Source organism: Excalfactoria chinensis, chromosome 6 (genome assembly GCF_039878825.1).
Source record: "Excalfactoria chinensis isolate bCotChi1 chromosome 6, bCotChi1.hap2, whole genome shotgun sequence".
Classification (NCBI taxonomy): domain Eukaryota; kingdom Metazoa; phylum Chordata; class Aves; order Galliformes; family Phasianidae; genus Excalfactoria; species Excalfactoria chinensis.
Genome location: NC_092830.1, coordinates 34,382,137 through 34,400,342, shown reverse-complemented (window position 1 = coordinate 34,400,342; position 18,206 = coordinate 34,382,137). Strand labels below are relative to the sequence as shown.

General features: G+C 42.8%; 1 protein-coding gene across 1 annotated transcript; it reads right to left on the bottom strand.

The window, feature by feature from the left end:
* Positions 1–2,229: 2,229 nt before the first annotated feature.
* GPR26 (G protein-coupled receptor 26) lies at positions 2,230–17,505 on the bottom strand. Its single transcript, XM_072340661.1, has 3 exons — positions 16,400–17,505; positions 11,345–11,458; positions 2,230–5,245 (listed from the first exon to the last, which is right to left on the bottom strand). The coding sequence occupies exons 1-3, from the start codon at positions 17,065–17,067 to the stop codon at positions 5,014–5,016; spliced, it is 1,014 nt and encodes a 337-aa protein (XP_072196762.1). The 5' UTR covers positions 17,068–17,505; the 3' UTR covers positions 2,230–5,013.
* Positions 17,506–18,206: the final 701 nt, after the last annotated feature.

Sequence of the window (18,206 nt, the reverse complement as noted above, 5' to 3'; positions counted from 1 at the left end):
GCACAATGGACTGGATAAGATGCTTAGGGACCTCAGAGCCTTTCTTAAGAGGTGGTGAAGGAACTATGAAAATTTAGGCAAGTAAATCCAGAAAAAGCCTTATTCACACAAATAACCTGAGCCTCCGGGGCTTTAAGAACTGGGCTCTATCTCCCAAAGCAAGACTCACCCAGGTGGAGGTAGTTTCAGGTCATCAGTGTGAGGCTTTCCCTCACGTCCCACCTGAAAACTATTTAAGCCTTCCCAAGCCATCAAGGGCTCTTCCATGGAGGCTGTGCTGCTTGTGGAGACTTGGATACTTCCCATGGCAGCTACTGAGCCTTGAGAGAAATGTTGTCTTTGGGGTAAGTGGATGGCTGAGAGATCTGGTGAGCTCCTTGTTTGGAAGCAGGTTATTAGGAAAATGACTGCTACAGCAAGAGTAGTGCACAACACTGCAACAGTACTCTGGTACTTGGGACAGGACTTTCTAAACTTTCTGGCCCCAAGCCTCTCACTTACATTTTTAACCCAGTTTGGTAACTTCTGAAGCTGTACTGATGCAGTTGTGTTTGATGTCAAGTCAAAGCCCCAGTTAATTTCTAGGAAGACTTTATTTTTGTTGTGGACTAGTATTGTCTCCCAGAACTACTATAGAGCAAACAAATGTATTGGCAAACAGAGATGGGGGTTGTCTCTTGGGAGGTGGACAAGACAAGCTCTGGAGGTCCCTTCCACTCTCAGCTGCTCTGGAATGATGTGCTGCATGTGGTACTGCTGCAGAAGTCCTCAGCTTCCTAAGGAATTGCCTGAGACTTTTAAATTGTCTAGGTTTGATTATTTCTGAAATAAAACCTGATACTATATAAAGTATGGCTTGGGGCCATCAAAAAGCATAGTTTTCAGTATCTGTAACCCTCAGAAAGGCGTAACATTGGGCTAGGCCTCATTTAGAGATGGGTCTCATAGCTCCCTAACACTGCAAGTGGGCACTTACACTCACAATAAACTCAATAAATCCTGTTTATGTCTTGTCATGTGTAAATACCTTTGAAGACATGGCCTTACGCATCTAGAAGTCAGATGTATAAAACCTGGATGTAGTTATCTAATGGGAGTGAATCACCAACTGAAGCAACAGTGACATTGCTTTATGTCTGGGGGTGAATTTGGTACTGCTTATTTTCTCAGTAAACTCATTTCGTTCACTTATGCATTCTGCCAAAAGGAATTAGCCAACTCTTCACATCCAAACTGGGTTAAAAACATAATAGAAAACGGTGTTCACAACTATGGCTCTGAAATCATATAAATAATATATGGTTGTAAAATGAGCAGTGGGAAAAGCTCAGAACCTGAAAATGACACAGTTGGGTTAAATACTCTTAATTGTCTGCCAGTGTTCTGCCTGTCAAACTTACAAGATAGGAAGAAAATGTTAATTGAACATGCATGTGAGAAATAGATATTGCATATGGATTGCAGATAACCACCAGACAACTGCATATTGCCTAAGCAGCTGCACAAGCTTTGCACATGCAGTTCCATATTTTGGGCACACTGTAGCTATAATTTACAACATTTTTCAAAAACATTTAAGTAACAAATGGCAAACCCACCCCTCGCACGCACCCTCTCAAGGGCATTTGACAAGAGAACGGTTCCGACTGACGATCAGAGATAATGAAGTATTGAGCATTATGTTTGCCATCGTTATTCTAACTCACTGGAGTGGAAGTGTCGTATAGTACATATAATACTCAGCAGACACGTAGTTAGTCATAGCTACATTCATCACTTAGACATACATTTCAGAGAATTTTGCTGGTTGCCTATAAGAACTCAGTTGAATAGCTAGCACTTAACGAGCCACAGTATCATATTTCTGTATCTTATAAAATGTCATCTGGAAATGTTAGGGTATTACTTTTATTTGTATATGGAGTCAGTTTGTCAAGCGCAGCAAGCACAGCTCCCGCTTGCTTCAGATGGTAGAAATATGACAATGTGTCAGAGATCTGATGTAAGTAAGGGGGAATTATGTTTATTCTCTGCTATGAGATTAATTTTGGAAGAAAGGCACAATGAAAGAAAGACAAAGCTTTAAACGCATACAAGGGGAGAGATTTATTGCTCATGGTGACACATAAATCAACCAGGGTCTGACTGAGATACACAGTCTGATGCTATATTTTTATCCTTCTTCTACCAGTCATTCTAATGGTAGCATTTTTTTATTTTTTTTTCCCTGGGATATTATTTTTCTCTATTGGAATAATGGATTGAAAATGTGAAACCCCTCTGGGGCTGGGTTTGTCAACATGCAAACATCCCATTGACTTGGCAGCAGCCCAGCCTATAAACTGACAACTCTTATGGACTTCAACCATCACCCCATTCTAATTTGCTTACAAAGAAAGAATCTTAGTCAAATCCACATCATCTTGGTACGATGCATTTTACCTTTGTAAGCTCACTAATAACCATAGGATGGCTCAGGTTGGAAGGGACCTCAAGGACCATAAAGCCCCAACCCCCACACCACAGGCAGGGCTGGCAACCTCCATATTTAATACCAGACCAGCCTGCCCAGGGCCCCATCCAACCTGGCTTTGAACATCTCCAGGGACAGAGCATCCACAGCCTCTCTGGGCATCCTGTACCAGCACCTCACCACTCTCATAGGAAAGAACTTCCCCCTGATATCCAACCTAAATCTTCCCTACTTCAACTTAATCATTTTCCCTTGTCCTGCTGTTATCTACCCATTCAGAGACTTGACTCCCCTCCTGTTTATAGGTTCCCTTTAGGTACTGGAAGGCTGCAATGAAACTACCTTTTCTCCAGGCTGAACAAACTCAGCCCCCTCAGCCTGTCTTGGTAGGGGAGGTCCTCCACCCCTTTCATCATCTTTGTGACCCTCCTCTGGACCCCCTCTGACAGCTTTGTAATATCCTTTCAGGATACTACAAAGTTATCCAAACAACTTGAATTTTGTAAGAAATAAGTATTGAATGGGGTCTTTTCACCTACTGCACCTGAGAAAATTACATTAAGCTTAAGAAGTCCAATGATTAAGATGAGGTAGACAATGTAACATGACTAATGGCTAACCTTGAACACAGTGTTGGCAAAACGTAGATCCCGTGATTATATTTGTGTATCTATTTTACTTCATTTATGCTGTTGTTTAATAACTAAACTGGATTGCTAAGCTGAAGATTTTTATTTACATGGCTGTTACTGATCTTCATCCTATTAAATTTTGCATTTACAAAGCAGGTGGCAATGAGACTAACATTAGCTTAACATTTTCCTTGCAGCTGTGATATCATGCCAGGGAGTGGGGCTAAGGCGAAGCTCTGCACACCAGCACCTGAGCTATTACCCCAAATATACTGCCTTTGGGGTTCACCGAGTTACCTACCCAGGTTTTGAATTGATGGTGGGAAACTTCAACAGTGGATGCTTTTTGCAAGGTATGAAGGCAACTGTTGTTGTCATTATCACTGTTGTGTTAAAGGACAAATATTCATGGTGGAACTTGTAAAACAGAGCATACCAAGGTTTGCAAAATCATTGATATTGGTTATTTATCATAAATGAAGTGGAAGATACTAATTTAGCTACTTCCTCTTGTATCTTCCAAGCAAAGGGAAGGTCTCTTGCAGAGCTATATATGCCATCCAGTGCCCTTTGCTTGGAGGGCACAAGAAGTAGCAGATAATAAGTAATTCCATCAATATGATTCTGATTTCAGGATTTACGGATGGAATATAAGCAAGAATAGATGTTAAAAGAGCCAGCTATGTCAGCTGTTATATAAACTGGAACATGATAAGCCAAGACTATACATAACCTGGGCATGCGATGTATTTGCTGTTTCACCCTTACCAACAATCTGTGTACTTTATAGCCACTAAACAGAATGTTTCTTGATCTATCAAGTAAAAATTTCTTATGTTATCTTACCTTTGCCTTGAGGACTTTGCTGGAGACAAATGGTCTAAGGTCATGATTGCTTGCAAGTCTCTTGCGGATCAATATATAAATGTAAAGCCTTTGAAACCAATAGGTCTTTACCAGAAAATAATTTCAAGAGATTATGAGGAGGACACACTTTCTTGATGCAATTTGTTTTACAAATAATTACTAAAATCATGGCAGTGACGACCAATTAATTATTATTCTTGATTTCTTGATTGTTGAAGCTTTTGGACAAATTCCATCTCTTTATAATACAGAAATCCTAACATTGAGGGTAGGTGGGGAGGCATCCTAACTCTTCCATTCTATCTATCCACTGGTTTGGTGTTGTTTTTTTTGTTTTTTTTTTTTTACTGTTTTAAAATTTAATGAAGTGAAAAATAATAGAATTTGGTGAAAGTTACTTAGAAGAAACATCAGAATCCAGCCCGTAGCGTACTACAAAAGTGATTTTGTTTCCACTCAGTTCTATGGAACCATTCAAATGATAGGTACCAAACAAGACTGAAAGCTATACTGGGCACTGCATGAGTGCCCAGGTAAAGATTTTGCTATTAAGATGTTCCTATTAAGATCTTTTCTAAAGGGTACCCGCTGAAGCAACCAGGTTGAGGTGGTTTTTAAAGCTGGCAGATCCATCAGAAAGACCCTGATCTGCAGCCAGTGAAGTACACGGCACAGATATCTCTTCTTGGCTTTTTTAAAAATAATCTCACTGTTGCACCTTTCTGCTCCCACTAATCTCATGAAGCCCTTCCACCAAGGAGCAGCTCTTCACTCTATGCGTAACTGCTGATGGAAATCAATGGGAGATTGCTCTTGGTGAAGTCTGCAGGACCACACACCAATAGCATGCTGCAGTTGGAGAGAGGAGGCTCAAAGCAGCCTCCCGTGGGTGTGCAGGGGCTGTGGGAGGGACACAGCACCTATGACCAACTCCCGAAGCCTTGACAGCTGAGGATAGCTACTAGGGATAGGCCAGTTACTGTTGTTTCTCATGTACCATTTAATGCTTCTGGAAGATCCCATACCCACAAGGAAGGCTCCTCATTCATTCAGCTGCAATATATTTCGATTGTGCGACTCGCTCGTGAGGGCAGAGGAGTTGATGGAGCTCCTTTTGAGGATCTTGTTTATGATGTCCTTCCATGTCTTCTTGTACTGATTCCGTAGCAAAGAGTACACAAAAGGATCTGAAACAACTTTGCTGTAAGCTAAGCACTTGGAGATAATTCCCCAGTGGGAGTTGATGGGGATCGCAGAGGATAATTCAACAAGTCTGGGGAAAGAGAAAGGTTGAAAGAGTGAATATTCCAGCAGCACAATATGAAGTAGGTGACACAACCCTCCCCAAATTCCTGGGCAACAGCAAGAAAAGCCATACTAATGAAATTGTGAATGTAAAAGTTTTTGTGACTGTGCAATAGTAAGCATGGGGGCTGTTTCCCCAGAATGGGATTACACAGATCCTACTGGGACGTCTTAAACTGTAAACTTCAAGGCATCCTTTACTTTGTACATTTGACTACTCTAGGGTTCTCAGTCCTAGTAAGGTCTCTTGTTAGAAAGCAAAGTTTTGTAGCTGATATTTCTTGTTGTTGTTATTTAGTGCTTTTGTTGTTTAATTTTTTTCTAGTAGTGCAAGCCATAAGATCATGTTTTTAGCAGCATCATAGACTTGACAGAGCTCTAAAAGATATGAAAGGAGTATGACTTTCCCCAAGAACATTTCCTGATGACCTCCATGCTTAACTGCACCATTTAATCCATCGTGCACACTGCGTTTAACAGCAAATATTTTAATATATGTATTTCTGTGTAACCCAGTATAATTTCCTAAGTTCTGGTGCAAAGACTTTGGGTTCCAAAGTCTGAGATTGAGACACTGCCCATCATCGCTTGGTTTAGTGGGAGTCATATTTCCTGATTGTTATAACTAAAAATACAACGTATGGTCCAAAGTCATCCTTCAAGGTCCCCTCTGGATTATCTGTGCAACCATCCTGCAGTGCTACATAGCATTCATAAAAAGTCCAGGTCCTGGAGTTGATGCATTTGAATAGTCTGACTGGGTTATAGGTGAAGTACGCAAGGAAGGAAAATTATTCATTAAGAAATGGCACAATTAATCTTAACTTTTGAAAGTGGTCAATTTGAAGCCCAAACATACTATTGCAACAAATATAGCCCAGAAAAAAAATTTAAGCCATTGGGAAGGGAAGGAGGGAGAGAAGAGCTTTATATGCTCCTCACACCCCAGCACAAACCGTTCACTTTATTCTGAGACCTCCAGTGCATTTGACAGGGCAATATTGATAACTCCACGAGATTTTCTTTTCTCTTGTCTTTGAGCAACGCTGAAGGGCAGCAGTGTTCAATATGTCTCTACAGCTGTTGAGAAACTATTGATTATTCTAGAGAAGAATGATTCCAAAGGGCATATGTGCTGCTATTGAGAGCCCCACTGTACGATGGCAAATGAGATCTTTGCTGACAACTGCCTTCAGACACAGGTGCTTTTAAACCTGCCTGGAAACATCATCAGCTGCTAACCTTTCCACAGACAAAACACCATTTCCAAGGAGCATTCTCAAGTGTGATTCCTACAGCATCAACACCAACACTGCTGGCATTTCAAGCGATTTAGAAATAAGGATTTCCTCAGCCATTTTGTTTGCATTCCATAAAGTTTCCCTGCATTTTGTTGTTTAAAATAGCACTGGCAGATGGCATGGTCTAGTCACGGGAGCATGGAAGTAGGGCTGAGGAGCCTGAATTTGGTATAGTGTGGCAGTATCACTGAAAACATCCCAGTGCTCAGGGGTGCTTGGATTGCTACCGCTCTAAGAGCTACTTCTGCTCTTGCACGTTCTTTCTTACAATGGTCTCTCTGTCATCTTGAAATGGTTTCTGAGCATCTCTTTGGCATCAATTTGCATACACTGCAACAGCACACAATGCAAGCCTAAACTGTATTTAATGAATAATTTCATGGAATCATGACATAAAGGGAACTAGCTGAAGTTTTACAATTCATGTTATATGCTCTTAATTTCACTGTCAAATAATTAAGCATTAGTCATTGATAACCACCATGTTTCAGAGAGAAATATCATTCTGTCACAAATATCATCTTTACATTAATAAGTCCTATTATCAAAGAACAAATTATTTTCAGGGTCTTTATTCCTTTACTGAGCTCAATAGCCATTTCACGTTCTGCATTCGTATGTTGTTCTCCAGGAAGATCATTCCTGCTTCAGTGGAGACAAGGGCTGAAAGTATAATGCATATGAATAGAGGAACACCCAGTATCTACTGGGAGTTATGGGTTCAGAGGCAAGTAAGGCATTGGATTTGATCAGGCTGTGTTATGTGAAAATGCTTGAGAATTTGGCTTATCTCATCACTGCGAGCTGCTTTGAGTTCCCAAAGAACTGCCATCATTTTCCTCTCCTTTCGTCTTGCCTAAGTCAATGAGCACCTTCCAACCTCCCCTTCTAAATTGTGGTTTATATCTTTTTTTTTACAAAGCAGCATCCAAAGTCAAACCCAGTTAGCTTCTACTCTGCCTGCTGGAGGTCTGATCTGGTCTATTCTGTCATGTAAGAAAATGTAGCTATGACACTCATGTAAATACATTCTAGGATGAGATGTGAATACTTGGATATTTATCTTCTACTGAGTCCTATTTACTCTGCAGTCTACCATGAGCCATCCTTCTTCACATATTTAATGACTTCTTTGCATTTAAAATTTTACCATCTTGATTTTAATGTGGTTGATTTACTTTGGTCAAATGTTTTACAGATACTGAATTTGATTAAGTTTAATTACTTGCAGTGGATGCCTTGAATGATCAAGGTATAACAAATTCGTGTCTGAACCTGTCACCCAGTCCTATGAGCCATTAGCAAACCCCATTTAGAGCACATCACATGGACACTGTAAGGTTGTAAGTCTAGGCAGACTAATTCTGCCTTCAGTGACTGGCCAATTAAAAAGCCAACAGAATCTACGATATTTTCTTCAATTATTTCCTTATGTCCCTGACATTTAAAGACTTTGCCATTTTTGTGTATTATTTTTGACATTTGCAGATACATAGCAACAAACAACTGCGGGTAAACCCCAAGGTACACAATTCTATTTGATGTAGAAACAATTAAATCTCTTCAAGTTGTGTCATATACCTTATTGCCTTTGAAAGAGGGTTTTGTTTCTCATTATTGAGGGAAATTGTATGCATAGCTTCAATTTTCATGGAACATTTCAACCAGGAAGATGTTTTCAGTGAAGGTGCATTAATATTTCAGTGCTATCTGTAAATTAAATTCTACAGCATTGGCTCCATAGTTCCCTAACTTGCTTTCAAAAGCTGCTCTTGTACTTGCCTGTTACTCAATACATATATATACTTCAAAACTATGAACTGTTTAGCTATGATAATTTTTCCAATATCTTAGACACGTAATTCTGTAGTGTACTTGGTGGCAAGTGGAAATCCAATTATTTCATTTCAGTTTCAGTAAACAAACAAGAATGTCACCTTGAACAGTAAGACCTTGATCTCTTATGCAGATAGCATAGCGTGAAAATGCTTTACATACTTGTGCAGTTTACTGGACATATATAGGTCCAAATGGCCAGCTAGTATCAAGCATCTCTTCTGCGCACTGACTCCCCTTCAGAAAGTAACAGTTACAGAGAAAACTCTGTATAGGCAAGAAAACCTCAAACAAGAGGTTACGTCTTGTTCAGGGGTGAAACTGAGCAGGAATTCAGGAATTTGGATCGACTCTTTAAGCTTATAATCCTACAGTTCTGCTTGTTACCAACTCTGATTTTATTTATTTATTTCACACAGGACTCACTGTATCAGCATTTACCTTGGTCTTTTCTCTTGTATTAATGAATAAGCTGAGCATGATGATCAGTGTGCATACTTTTTTCTGAGAAGAAATACTTTTTTCCTAATATCCTACAACCTGAACCTTCCCCGGCACAAATTAAGGCTCTTACCTCTCTTCCTACCCCTCCACCTATGTCATATGGAGTTTTGAAGGAGCCTAGAAAGCCTTCAAATATGTCATCCTAAGGTTGTTTGGGAAAACATATGCAGACAAGCAAGAACATAGATCAGAACCCCTCTGTGAGTTTGCCTGTCTGTCTGCCCAAGCAGGATTTATATGCACTGGGCAGCCAACCAATGTGAAAATGCATTTTGTTTGTCCCATTCCCCAGAGATGATACAAAAGAATTTCAGTCTTTCGCCTCTTCTGCCATCCACCTCCCTAACCCAAGGGCTAGGGTTCTTTCTGATATTACTTCAGAATGTTTAATTTAGGGCCAATTTCACCACAGATTGGCAGCATTTACTGAATCGCATGAGCAAAGTTCTGTATCTGTCTGAAAAGCGTGAAGTTGGACACAAATATTAGAAAGGAGTATGACTTCTTTTGATTTTCCTTATGAAGAAGCTTCCTGGAGAATACAGGATTTCAATGCTGTTTTCAATCACACAGTGATAAATATAGCAAAAGAATAGATGTGTTGTAATAGCATTTTTCCAAACCAAGCAACCAGCTATAACTAGGAATATCCAACATACATCTGGTACATGAAGACACTGAATGAAGAATAGAATTGCCTGGGTGTACTACTTAAGGTCAGTCACTGAACTAATTAAATGGACATTTCCTTGACAAAAGGGGTGACTCATCTGATCTTTACACTGATGTAAGCTGATAAAGACTCCATTTGACCTAGAGAGGCATTTGTCCAACTGCAGCCCTAGGAATGGCTCCCTCCCTGGCTTGTGGGGTGCTACAGACAACTGTTGGCTTTTGATGTGGAAATAGAAAGACATTATAGTGTAACCCAGGACATGCCCATTTGGAATGATACACTTCATCAGCTATCTGCTGTTCACTGCCTTGAAAAGTGACTGATTGCCCCATCTTGTGCAATGCAAAACACTCTGAATTTAGTCCAGAAAAGAACACTTGCTTACATAATTAAGCTTCCTCGTCCTCTAGGTTTGACATCAGATACATGCAGAAGGCATCCTCAAATATCCTTCCAGATAACATGGTACAAAGCATCTCTGTGCCATTGGGACCCTATACCTCATTTCTTCTGGTCACCCTCTGCAAAAAAGATATCGGTTCTTCATGGAACCGAGTATGCAAGGCATACTCTAATATCTCATAGCCTGAGAGTTAAGGCTAAGCGCCCATAATTATAAATCCTTTCATAGCCTTTCAGAGCACAGGGCATGGCCTCTGCCACTGTGAAGTCAGTGTGAAGAAGAATTTCATAATGCTGCACAAATGTACTCCCAGCGGTGTCACAAGTTATTAGCACAGATCAATTAGCTATTATTACCATGAACATAAAATTAATGTGGCATGCAGGTTTTCCTTTCTAACAAGAGACTGCAAGACTGCTTGTTAGTTGTCTTATTGGAAACAGAAACTCAGGATATTGTACTGTGATGGAAAAAGGGGGTTTTCTATTGCCCACTTACATTGAGTCTTAATTCAGGTTTTTCAGTGTGGGGTTGTCGTGGTTTGTTTTTTTTTCTCAATTCTGAATTTAGTCCCAGTAATTTCTCTCCAATAATACTGGAACAGGTGATGCTTTAGGTGTACATATATCTTTCTTTCTCTGTTCCGCATAGCAGTATTTCAGTTTTTCCTGAGTTTTAATAACAAGCACAGGTTGTAAATTTCCTTTCAACAACTTGCTAACACTAATGCAGAAATACTTGCTTTTCAGTAATTTTGTTTCATTGGAGTACTTCTGTGTTTCCCACAGGAGCCATTTTCAGAAATAAGCTGCTAGACAAATAGGGACATCTGACCATAAACTGCAAGATTTTCTTTAGCTGTAAGCCAGACTAACTTTGATATTTGATGATTATCACCAGGAACACTGTCCAAGAAAGCTGCTGTTTAAATCTGTGGGCCATGTTCTCACCTCATCCATGTCTTGTACAGGCAGAATTCTCCATCCTGGCCTATTCAGACTAGTGTCCTACAGTATGGGTTAGCTCAGCCCCTGGGCCACTGAGGTAGTCTGAGTTCTTGGTCTCTGAAAATAATCATAACATCTCCCAGCACCTGGGGACTGAACTCCTTAGTCTCTCCCGTGCAGCCTACCCATTGACTTGGCTCACTGGATGGGGTTTGGCTCACAGACTACAGAGGGATTGGACTGGAAATGCTATGACATTCTACATAATGTGGTTGGCTCAGCAAATAGAATCTCTGATAGGTGAAACAGAGCACAGAACTTTCATAGGGAGCTTGCATCAGTTTCTGGTCCAGTGCCCTGCTTTTCTGACCATTTTTTCAGAGCATAGGCTCCTGCTTACCTTGTGATAACATAAGGTGCAAAACAAAGTATAAAGGTACCAATGAAGGTACTTATTTTCTTCGTTGCTCGTTGCCTCCGTCTCTTCTGCTCTTCTAGACAACGCTCTCTTACACTGCATGACATTCAACACAAACAAGAACATGAATCATAATATCAGGGAGCAAACTTTAATAGCTATACTTCTGGAATAATTGAAATCAATTCTTTCAGTACGTGCTGATTTCACATAACCCGATAACCAACGCGCTGCATTTCCACAGGAGAACTGTGAGTATTAATGATTTACATGATCTTACCTTCCAAATCCAATTACTGAGAAATGCATGTATGTACAGTTACATGCACACACACCCCATTTTATCAATTTATTTATGGACAGGCTGGTGGCATTCACCAGGAAAAGCAATTCAAGCAACCATATCACAGGTAGGAGAAACCACCCAGCTAAGTAAGAAATAAAGCACAGTGAAATGGTAAAAGGAGAAATACCCTCTTAGAACTCAGCCCAGCACTGAAGCAATCATTATATTCAGTAGCTGTGAATGGTGTAGCCATAAATTTCACAACAGCTTGTGCACATGGTGAGCACTTTGCAAAGCCACAAACTAGTCAACAAGTGTTTTGAGTCTGAGGCTCAAAGCAGCCTTATTTCTGACCAAACAGATACTGATTAGTCCCAGCCTGATTTTTTCATCCTCCTCTACTTGCTTGTGCAACTTCTGAGCAGGCTGGGTGAAGCCCAGGGATGTGTCTGTGGTTCTCCAGGTGTTTCTGTGGGATTGGAAGCACAGGTTGTACCTCCTGGAGCCATCTGCACCTGAACTGGTGAATCTGCCAACATACTTCCTTTGGGAAAGGATGAAACCAAAGCTAGGCTGCCTGCCAACATCCCTCTCTAGGCACGTAGCAGTGTTGCTGCCCATGGGCCCATTGCACACACCTTGTGGCAAAGTAACCACGCGTCTTGGGTGAAGCTGGTGGTCTGGCCCATGCACTGCATGTTATAACAGCTTGGAGCTTGTCTTCCTCTGGTATTATTGCAAATTTGTAATCAGTGATTCATTGTCAGGTTCCATGTTTGCATATGTTAATAGCTGTGTGGTTTATGACCGCACCTGTGTGTTGTTTGCTGTAACTGTCTGATCAACATCTAAGCACGCGTTGTGTCCTGAGGATCTCAAGGTGCTATCTGTGTCAGACAGTTCTAATGTTATCTTTTGATTGGGCTAAAAAAACCAAACCAAACCTTTTTCATTATTTCCTTTTTATTTACTCTCGCTCATCCAGTTCCCAGAGCAGTCGCCATGATGGAAAAGTGAACAAAAGAAAAAACAAATTGCCTTGCTCTCAAAGAATATGCCCAAGTAGAACTAGAACGCATCTAACGGTGTTACATGTTCTACATCTGAGTTATATGCAGATCAAAATGACAGCTGAGCAGTAAAAAAAGAAATCCACCTGTCAAAGGGAACCTATGCTTCCAGTTCTGCAGGAGCTGAAGAACTTGGAGTACTTTCAGGTGCAAACAGAGGATCTCAGAGGTTCAGGAGCTTCACTTAAGCCCTGCACTGAGACTCATAATATCCCGAGCATGCATCAGAATAGGAAAAAAAATATCCAAAGCCATTTCAATTAGGATGCTGTTAGGGTGGGGAGGGGTATTTTTGGTCCCCGATAGTTCCCCCCCATTATATCTCTCCACACATTCACTGGTATATACAAAGCCTTTGATGACTCCAGGAGCTCACGTGTGACATGGGAAGTCCTGAAGGCTTCGACTGATTTCTTTTGTTCAGCATTTCCAGATGTAGCTAGTAAATACCACATCACAAATTAAAGTACTTTATCTCGTTCCTCCATACAGATCGTGTGCTCAGATGGGTATTTTGCTTCTGCGCACTCTTTCGTGCAGTTAGATAAGAATATAAACACAGGTTCCACGGGTGACATTGGTAATAGAACTGGATTGTTGACTAAGCTTTCATTCAAAGATTTTAATATCCTGGAAAATCTGAGATATATCCCTTTGAAGGTTTGGTATTTTAAACAAAGCTTATGAGATACCGAACCTTAAGATCCACTATCTTTAAGAGCTGGATACACTAAAAAGATAATTTCGGTTGAGAAATACATGAGTTAAACACTTAAGAGAATTCCTGCCCAAGCCTCTCACGGTAACTCAGATAGCTCAGTCTAGGAAACAAAGTCAAGAGAAAGCAGTACCCAGTAAAAATGCCAAAGCTAATTTGAAAGGACATGTGCCCTAAACATTCACACAGTCCTGTGCGGTGTTTAGAGGTTTCCTTCGTACTCATCTCAAATGATCTTCAGAAGATCACTTGTGTCTCCCCAAGTCACAGGTAATAAAGCCATCTGTCACAACGCCTGTCCCAGACCCCCTGGCGGGCGGATTCTGAGTCACAAGGAGCAGAAAATTGTCTGTACACATTTCTCAGCGTTAAAACCAGACCACGCGAAAGCCAGGGGTAGGCTGAGCTACAACTGCAAACTTTGGCCTCTCATGCACGTCCTCCCAGTGCCCATGTTACGCTGTTGGGTACTATCAGAAACACTAAACGTTCCTGTACATGTGCCACTTATATAACTCAATGTAGATCACTGTGAAGAGCCTCTGTGTGGAGTCTAAGATCTGACCCTACAGCTGCTGCAGCTGTCACCTATAGGACAGCAGCATTATAGGTTGCAATCAGCCATCACTGCTGTAGTCCAGAGAAATTAAAACTCCCCTTTCCTAGAGAATGGCCTGATGTAAGAGCTGAATAACAGCAGCAGAGGTTACTGGCAGCAAAGTGCCTGCAAAACTCCATCTCCTCCAAAGAAGAGGTACAATACCCACAGCCCTATGAACCTGCTCTTCTGCGAGATGATGACGAAATGCAGGAATACCTTCTAGTTAACTCAGACAAGAAAAAATGCAGAGGAGAATAGTATTGTGACTTCTGCCCTTTTTTCTTTTTTCCTAAGCTTTTCTGCACAATCTAGCCATTCTTTAAGCATTAGGTGTAAGGACTGCTATTTCAAACAGCCTCAGCACGTCTACAGCACTGCCCTGCAAGTGGCCACAGCAGGAATGAAGAGCAACTGGGGTACAGTTTAGCAAACCAGACAGTGGATGGGGTAGGAGGATGTTTTTTCCTCTCTGTGACTTGGTGGATAAGGGAAGATTTATACGTGCGTTTCTCAAAAGCGGGAACAGAACTCACCCAAAGTTCTGTTCCACATTTGTGGTCAAGACATGGATCAGACAGCTTAACTGGAGAATTTTAAGCAAACGTTTCTGTTCCTCTGACACAGTACTGTCCTGCCCTGATCCTTTCAGACTTCTTTGCCTCAGGCTAAGGAATCCCCAAGCTCTGACCTCGTTTTGAGGACAGCCACATGTGCTTCCTTCCACTCCTGTGGCTGGCTGCAATACAGGAGCTGCTGCTTGCCTCCAGCCTGCAGATAATGGCAAGGTGGGATGCTGCTATGGGACAACCCATCTGCTCATGGCTTTCCTCTCTTTCTCCCCATATCAGACACCTGCCTGCACTGCCAGCTGTCAGCACCTTGCTGAAAGACGCTTCCCTTTCCTTCAGCATTAACTTACAGACTCAGTCCCTGACAGTCTCCCAGTCAGCATGCACATCCTTCACAGGTGATCCATCACACTCCATAGCCAAACCATCTTCTCCCCCTTTCTCCAGGTGAGTCTGTTGGAGTCTTTTCATCCCAATCATCTGCTCCAGTCACACTCCTCCTCTAAGCAAAACTCCCAGCAAACTGAGCCCATTTCCTTCCACTCTACAACCAGCACCCCTAGTTTCAGAGAACCATAGAATTATAGGCTCATTAAGATCAGAAAAGACCACTAAGATAACCAAGTCCAACCATCGATGCATCACCACCACGCTCACTGAACCATGTCCCATGCTTCCCCTGCCCATAGCTCACTCTCTGTCTTTCCCACCTTGTCCCAGTCTCAGCTGGTCCTTAACCTGTCTGCCTCAGCTCGTCGGAGCCTCCAAGCCCAGAGCCTACTGTGGTCCATCAACCACCCCATCCTGCCTTAGCTTTGTGGATTGATTTCTAATTCCCCTTTTCCCAGATAGATTGCTCTGGCTCATCCTGCTGCTGCCTTCTCACTGGCCCTAAGTCCCAGGGCTTCCCTCCAGCAAACCTTTCTCTCTTTCAGCTGTACAGCTCTGTACCCCTTAATGATCAGGAAAAGGTCACTCCCACTCTCCCTTCCCCATCCAAATCTGCTTCCCTTGCAGACCCAGACATGTCCTATTCATGGAAGATTTATAGCCTGCACATCGTTTCTGACAGGACTCTTGCACAGCTTCCCGACACACATCCATGCCTGCTTGGTGCTTGCCATTCTTCTCCCAGCCCCTGGAGACTTTACTCCTAACAATTCTCTCGCTTAAGGACTCTCATTAGCAATGAGCTTTCTACATCCCTCACTTGTCATATCAACATTGCTACCGAAGTCTCTCTGTGGGATTTAAATATAGGCATTCAAGCATATGTATTTAGCAGATGTTATTCCCTCACGATGCTGCCTTTGGGAGGATAAAGTTACAGAGAGCACAGCAACATGGACACAGCTGGAGGAGCAGAGAGTGCCCCAACTCCCCTTCCCTCTCAGCTCCGAGCCAGGGACATGTGCTCCCTTTCAGCAAGAAACAGTGTTTTGGGCTGAAACTGCTAAAATCTGTGAATCTATCAATTGCTAAATGCACCTTCTGAGACAAAGAGCAGTGGTCTGGATCACTGTCTCAAAGGGAAATGCATGCTCAGCCAAAACTGCTTGCTTCTTTGCTCTCCCTCCCAAAACAAGCTCCTAAGAAAGGAGGCTTGTTTCTGCCCTAGAAAAAACACAAACACAAGTACAAAGCAACGTGCAGCAGGAAGGATGCTTGTTTTCTCCCCCTCCCAAGCCCTCCCTGCTGTGACACAGCTCCGACTGCATTTAACATAACACTAAGCCCGGTCCTCACTTCCTCTACAGCCAACATTCTCTCTTGCTGAGCACACAGGCACCTACCTGGGATGGATGTCCACAAGCAGTACCAGGGTCTGCATAGTGATCACGTCAATCCGCTTACAGTGGAACCGTGCCACCTTCAGCACTTTGAGATAAGTGAAACACAGGACTATAAGGGAGAGGAGGAAGCTGAGGGTGTGAAAGACCCCAGTGAAAATCACAAACTGTGTCCTATCCTCTGGTCTCTTGTTGTACAGGGTGCAGGAGGCATAGAGGTGATGGAAACCCACCCAGGAGAGAGACGCTGCCACTATGGGGAACGACACGGAGTGTAACCACGTGTAGCTCAGGATGAGAGCAGCATCTCTGTACCTCATTTTGGAGTGGTAACTTAGAGGGAAGACCACGGCAATCCACCTGTCAATGCTCAACGCTGCCATGCTCAACATGGAATTCGTGGTGAGGAAAGTCTCCAGGAAGCCCACAATGTGGCAGATCTGATCTCCTCCCGGTTGCCTCTTGTAAATGATGCCAGCCAAGGTCAGGGGCATGCTGGAGACGGTCATCAACAGGTTGCAGAAGGTGAGGTTGAGGATGAACAATCCCGGGACCTGCTTGCGGATGTCGGCGCTGTACAAGAAGCACATCAGCACCAGCACGTTGGCCAGCAGGGCCACGAGCATCAGCACCACCACCACGAAAGCCAGGATCACCTCCCAGATGCTCATGGTGCATCCAGTCACAGGAGGGACATCTCTGAGTGTCCGAGGACCATGGCGCGAGGTGCTCTCCCCTCGCCCTCCTTCCCAGCCTTCTCGCACTCTCGCATGCCCTCCGTATTTTTAGAAGAGCTGCCGTTTTTTTTCTCCAACCTCCCCCTCCTTGCTGCTCCTTTCCACGTCAACGCTCTCCGAGACGTGCACAAAAGCACTGGGAATGCCCATCAAACTGCGAGGAGGGCTTTAAAAATATCAGCAGGACTGAACCACTGTCTCCATTTGGTCCATCCGAAGGCGAGCAGGTTATTCTGAGAAACTGCACCCCTGAGATCCCTAATTATCAGCCCAAAGCTTGCAAGCAATTCACTGAGCGAATAGCACTCTCTTTCTCTCTCGCTTTCTCTCTCTCTTGCTCTCCCCTCCCCTCTCCTCCAACCCTCACTCCCTTCCAGGCTGAATGTAACCTGCTTTTTATGATCACAGATAAAAACCCCATTAATGGATTAAAGCATGCACACTGCTGGTGATTCGCAAATGTGATTATGTCATCCCCACTCCACAACCCCTCCCCTTCTCCTTGCAATTGTGACCAGACTTTCCTCAAGAGAAATCCCATGCTTTCATTTAATTGATTTAGCCATTAATTTGCAAACAGCCATGTAACCAAATTCCTGCACTATACTGAGTTTCCTGCATTTCAGTGCATCACTTTCACAGCTGCTGCCTGCTCTCTGCTAGGGCAGGGGAATTCTTTTCTGTGCTTAAAAAGATGGGGAAACTGATGTATTCTGCTACTTGTCTGAAGCTGTCATTAGGCTACCAGAACAATTTAGAGTCCTCTGCCTCCAACCACGATGTGCAGAAGGAAAACAATTGCTTTCCTTCTTCCTTTAAAAGTAGGGAAACCAGAACCCCAAGTGCCTCAGCGACTTGCCTGAGGTCCCAGTGCAGGTGAGAGGCATAGGCAACCAGTCTCACCACTCGGCTCACTTTCACAGCCCAGGTTTCCCCTGATTACCCTTTCTTCTTGCAGGGTGAGCACCACAACCACGGAGGGGTTTGGCAGAAGCAAGCAGGGCTGAGTCTGCATTGCATTTAATCAGACGTGGCAATTAAGTTTGTTTCAAAGGAAGGAGTGGGAATGGTTT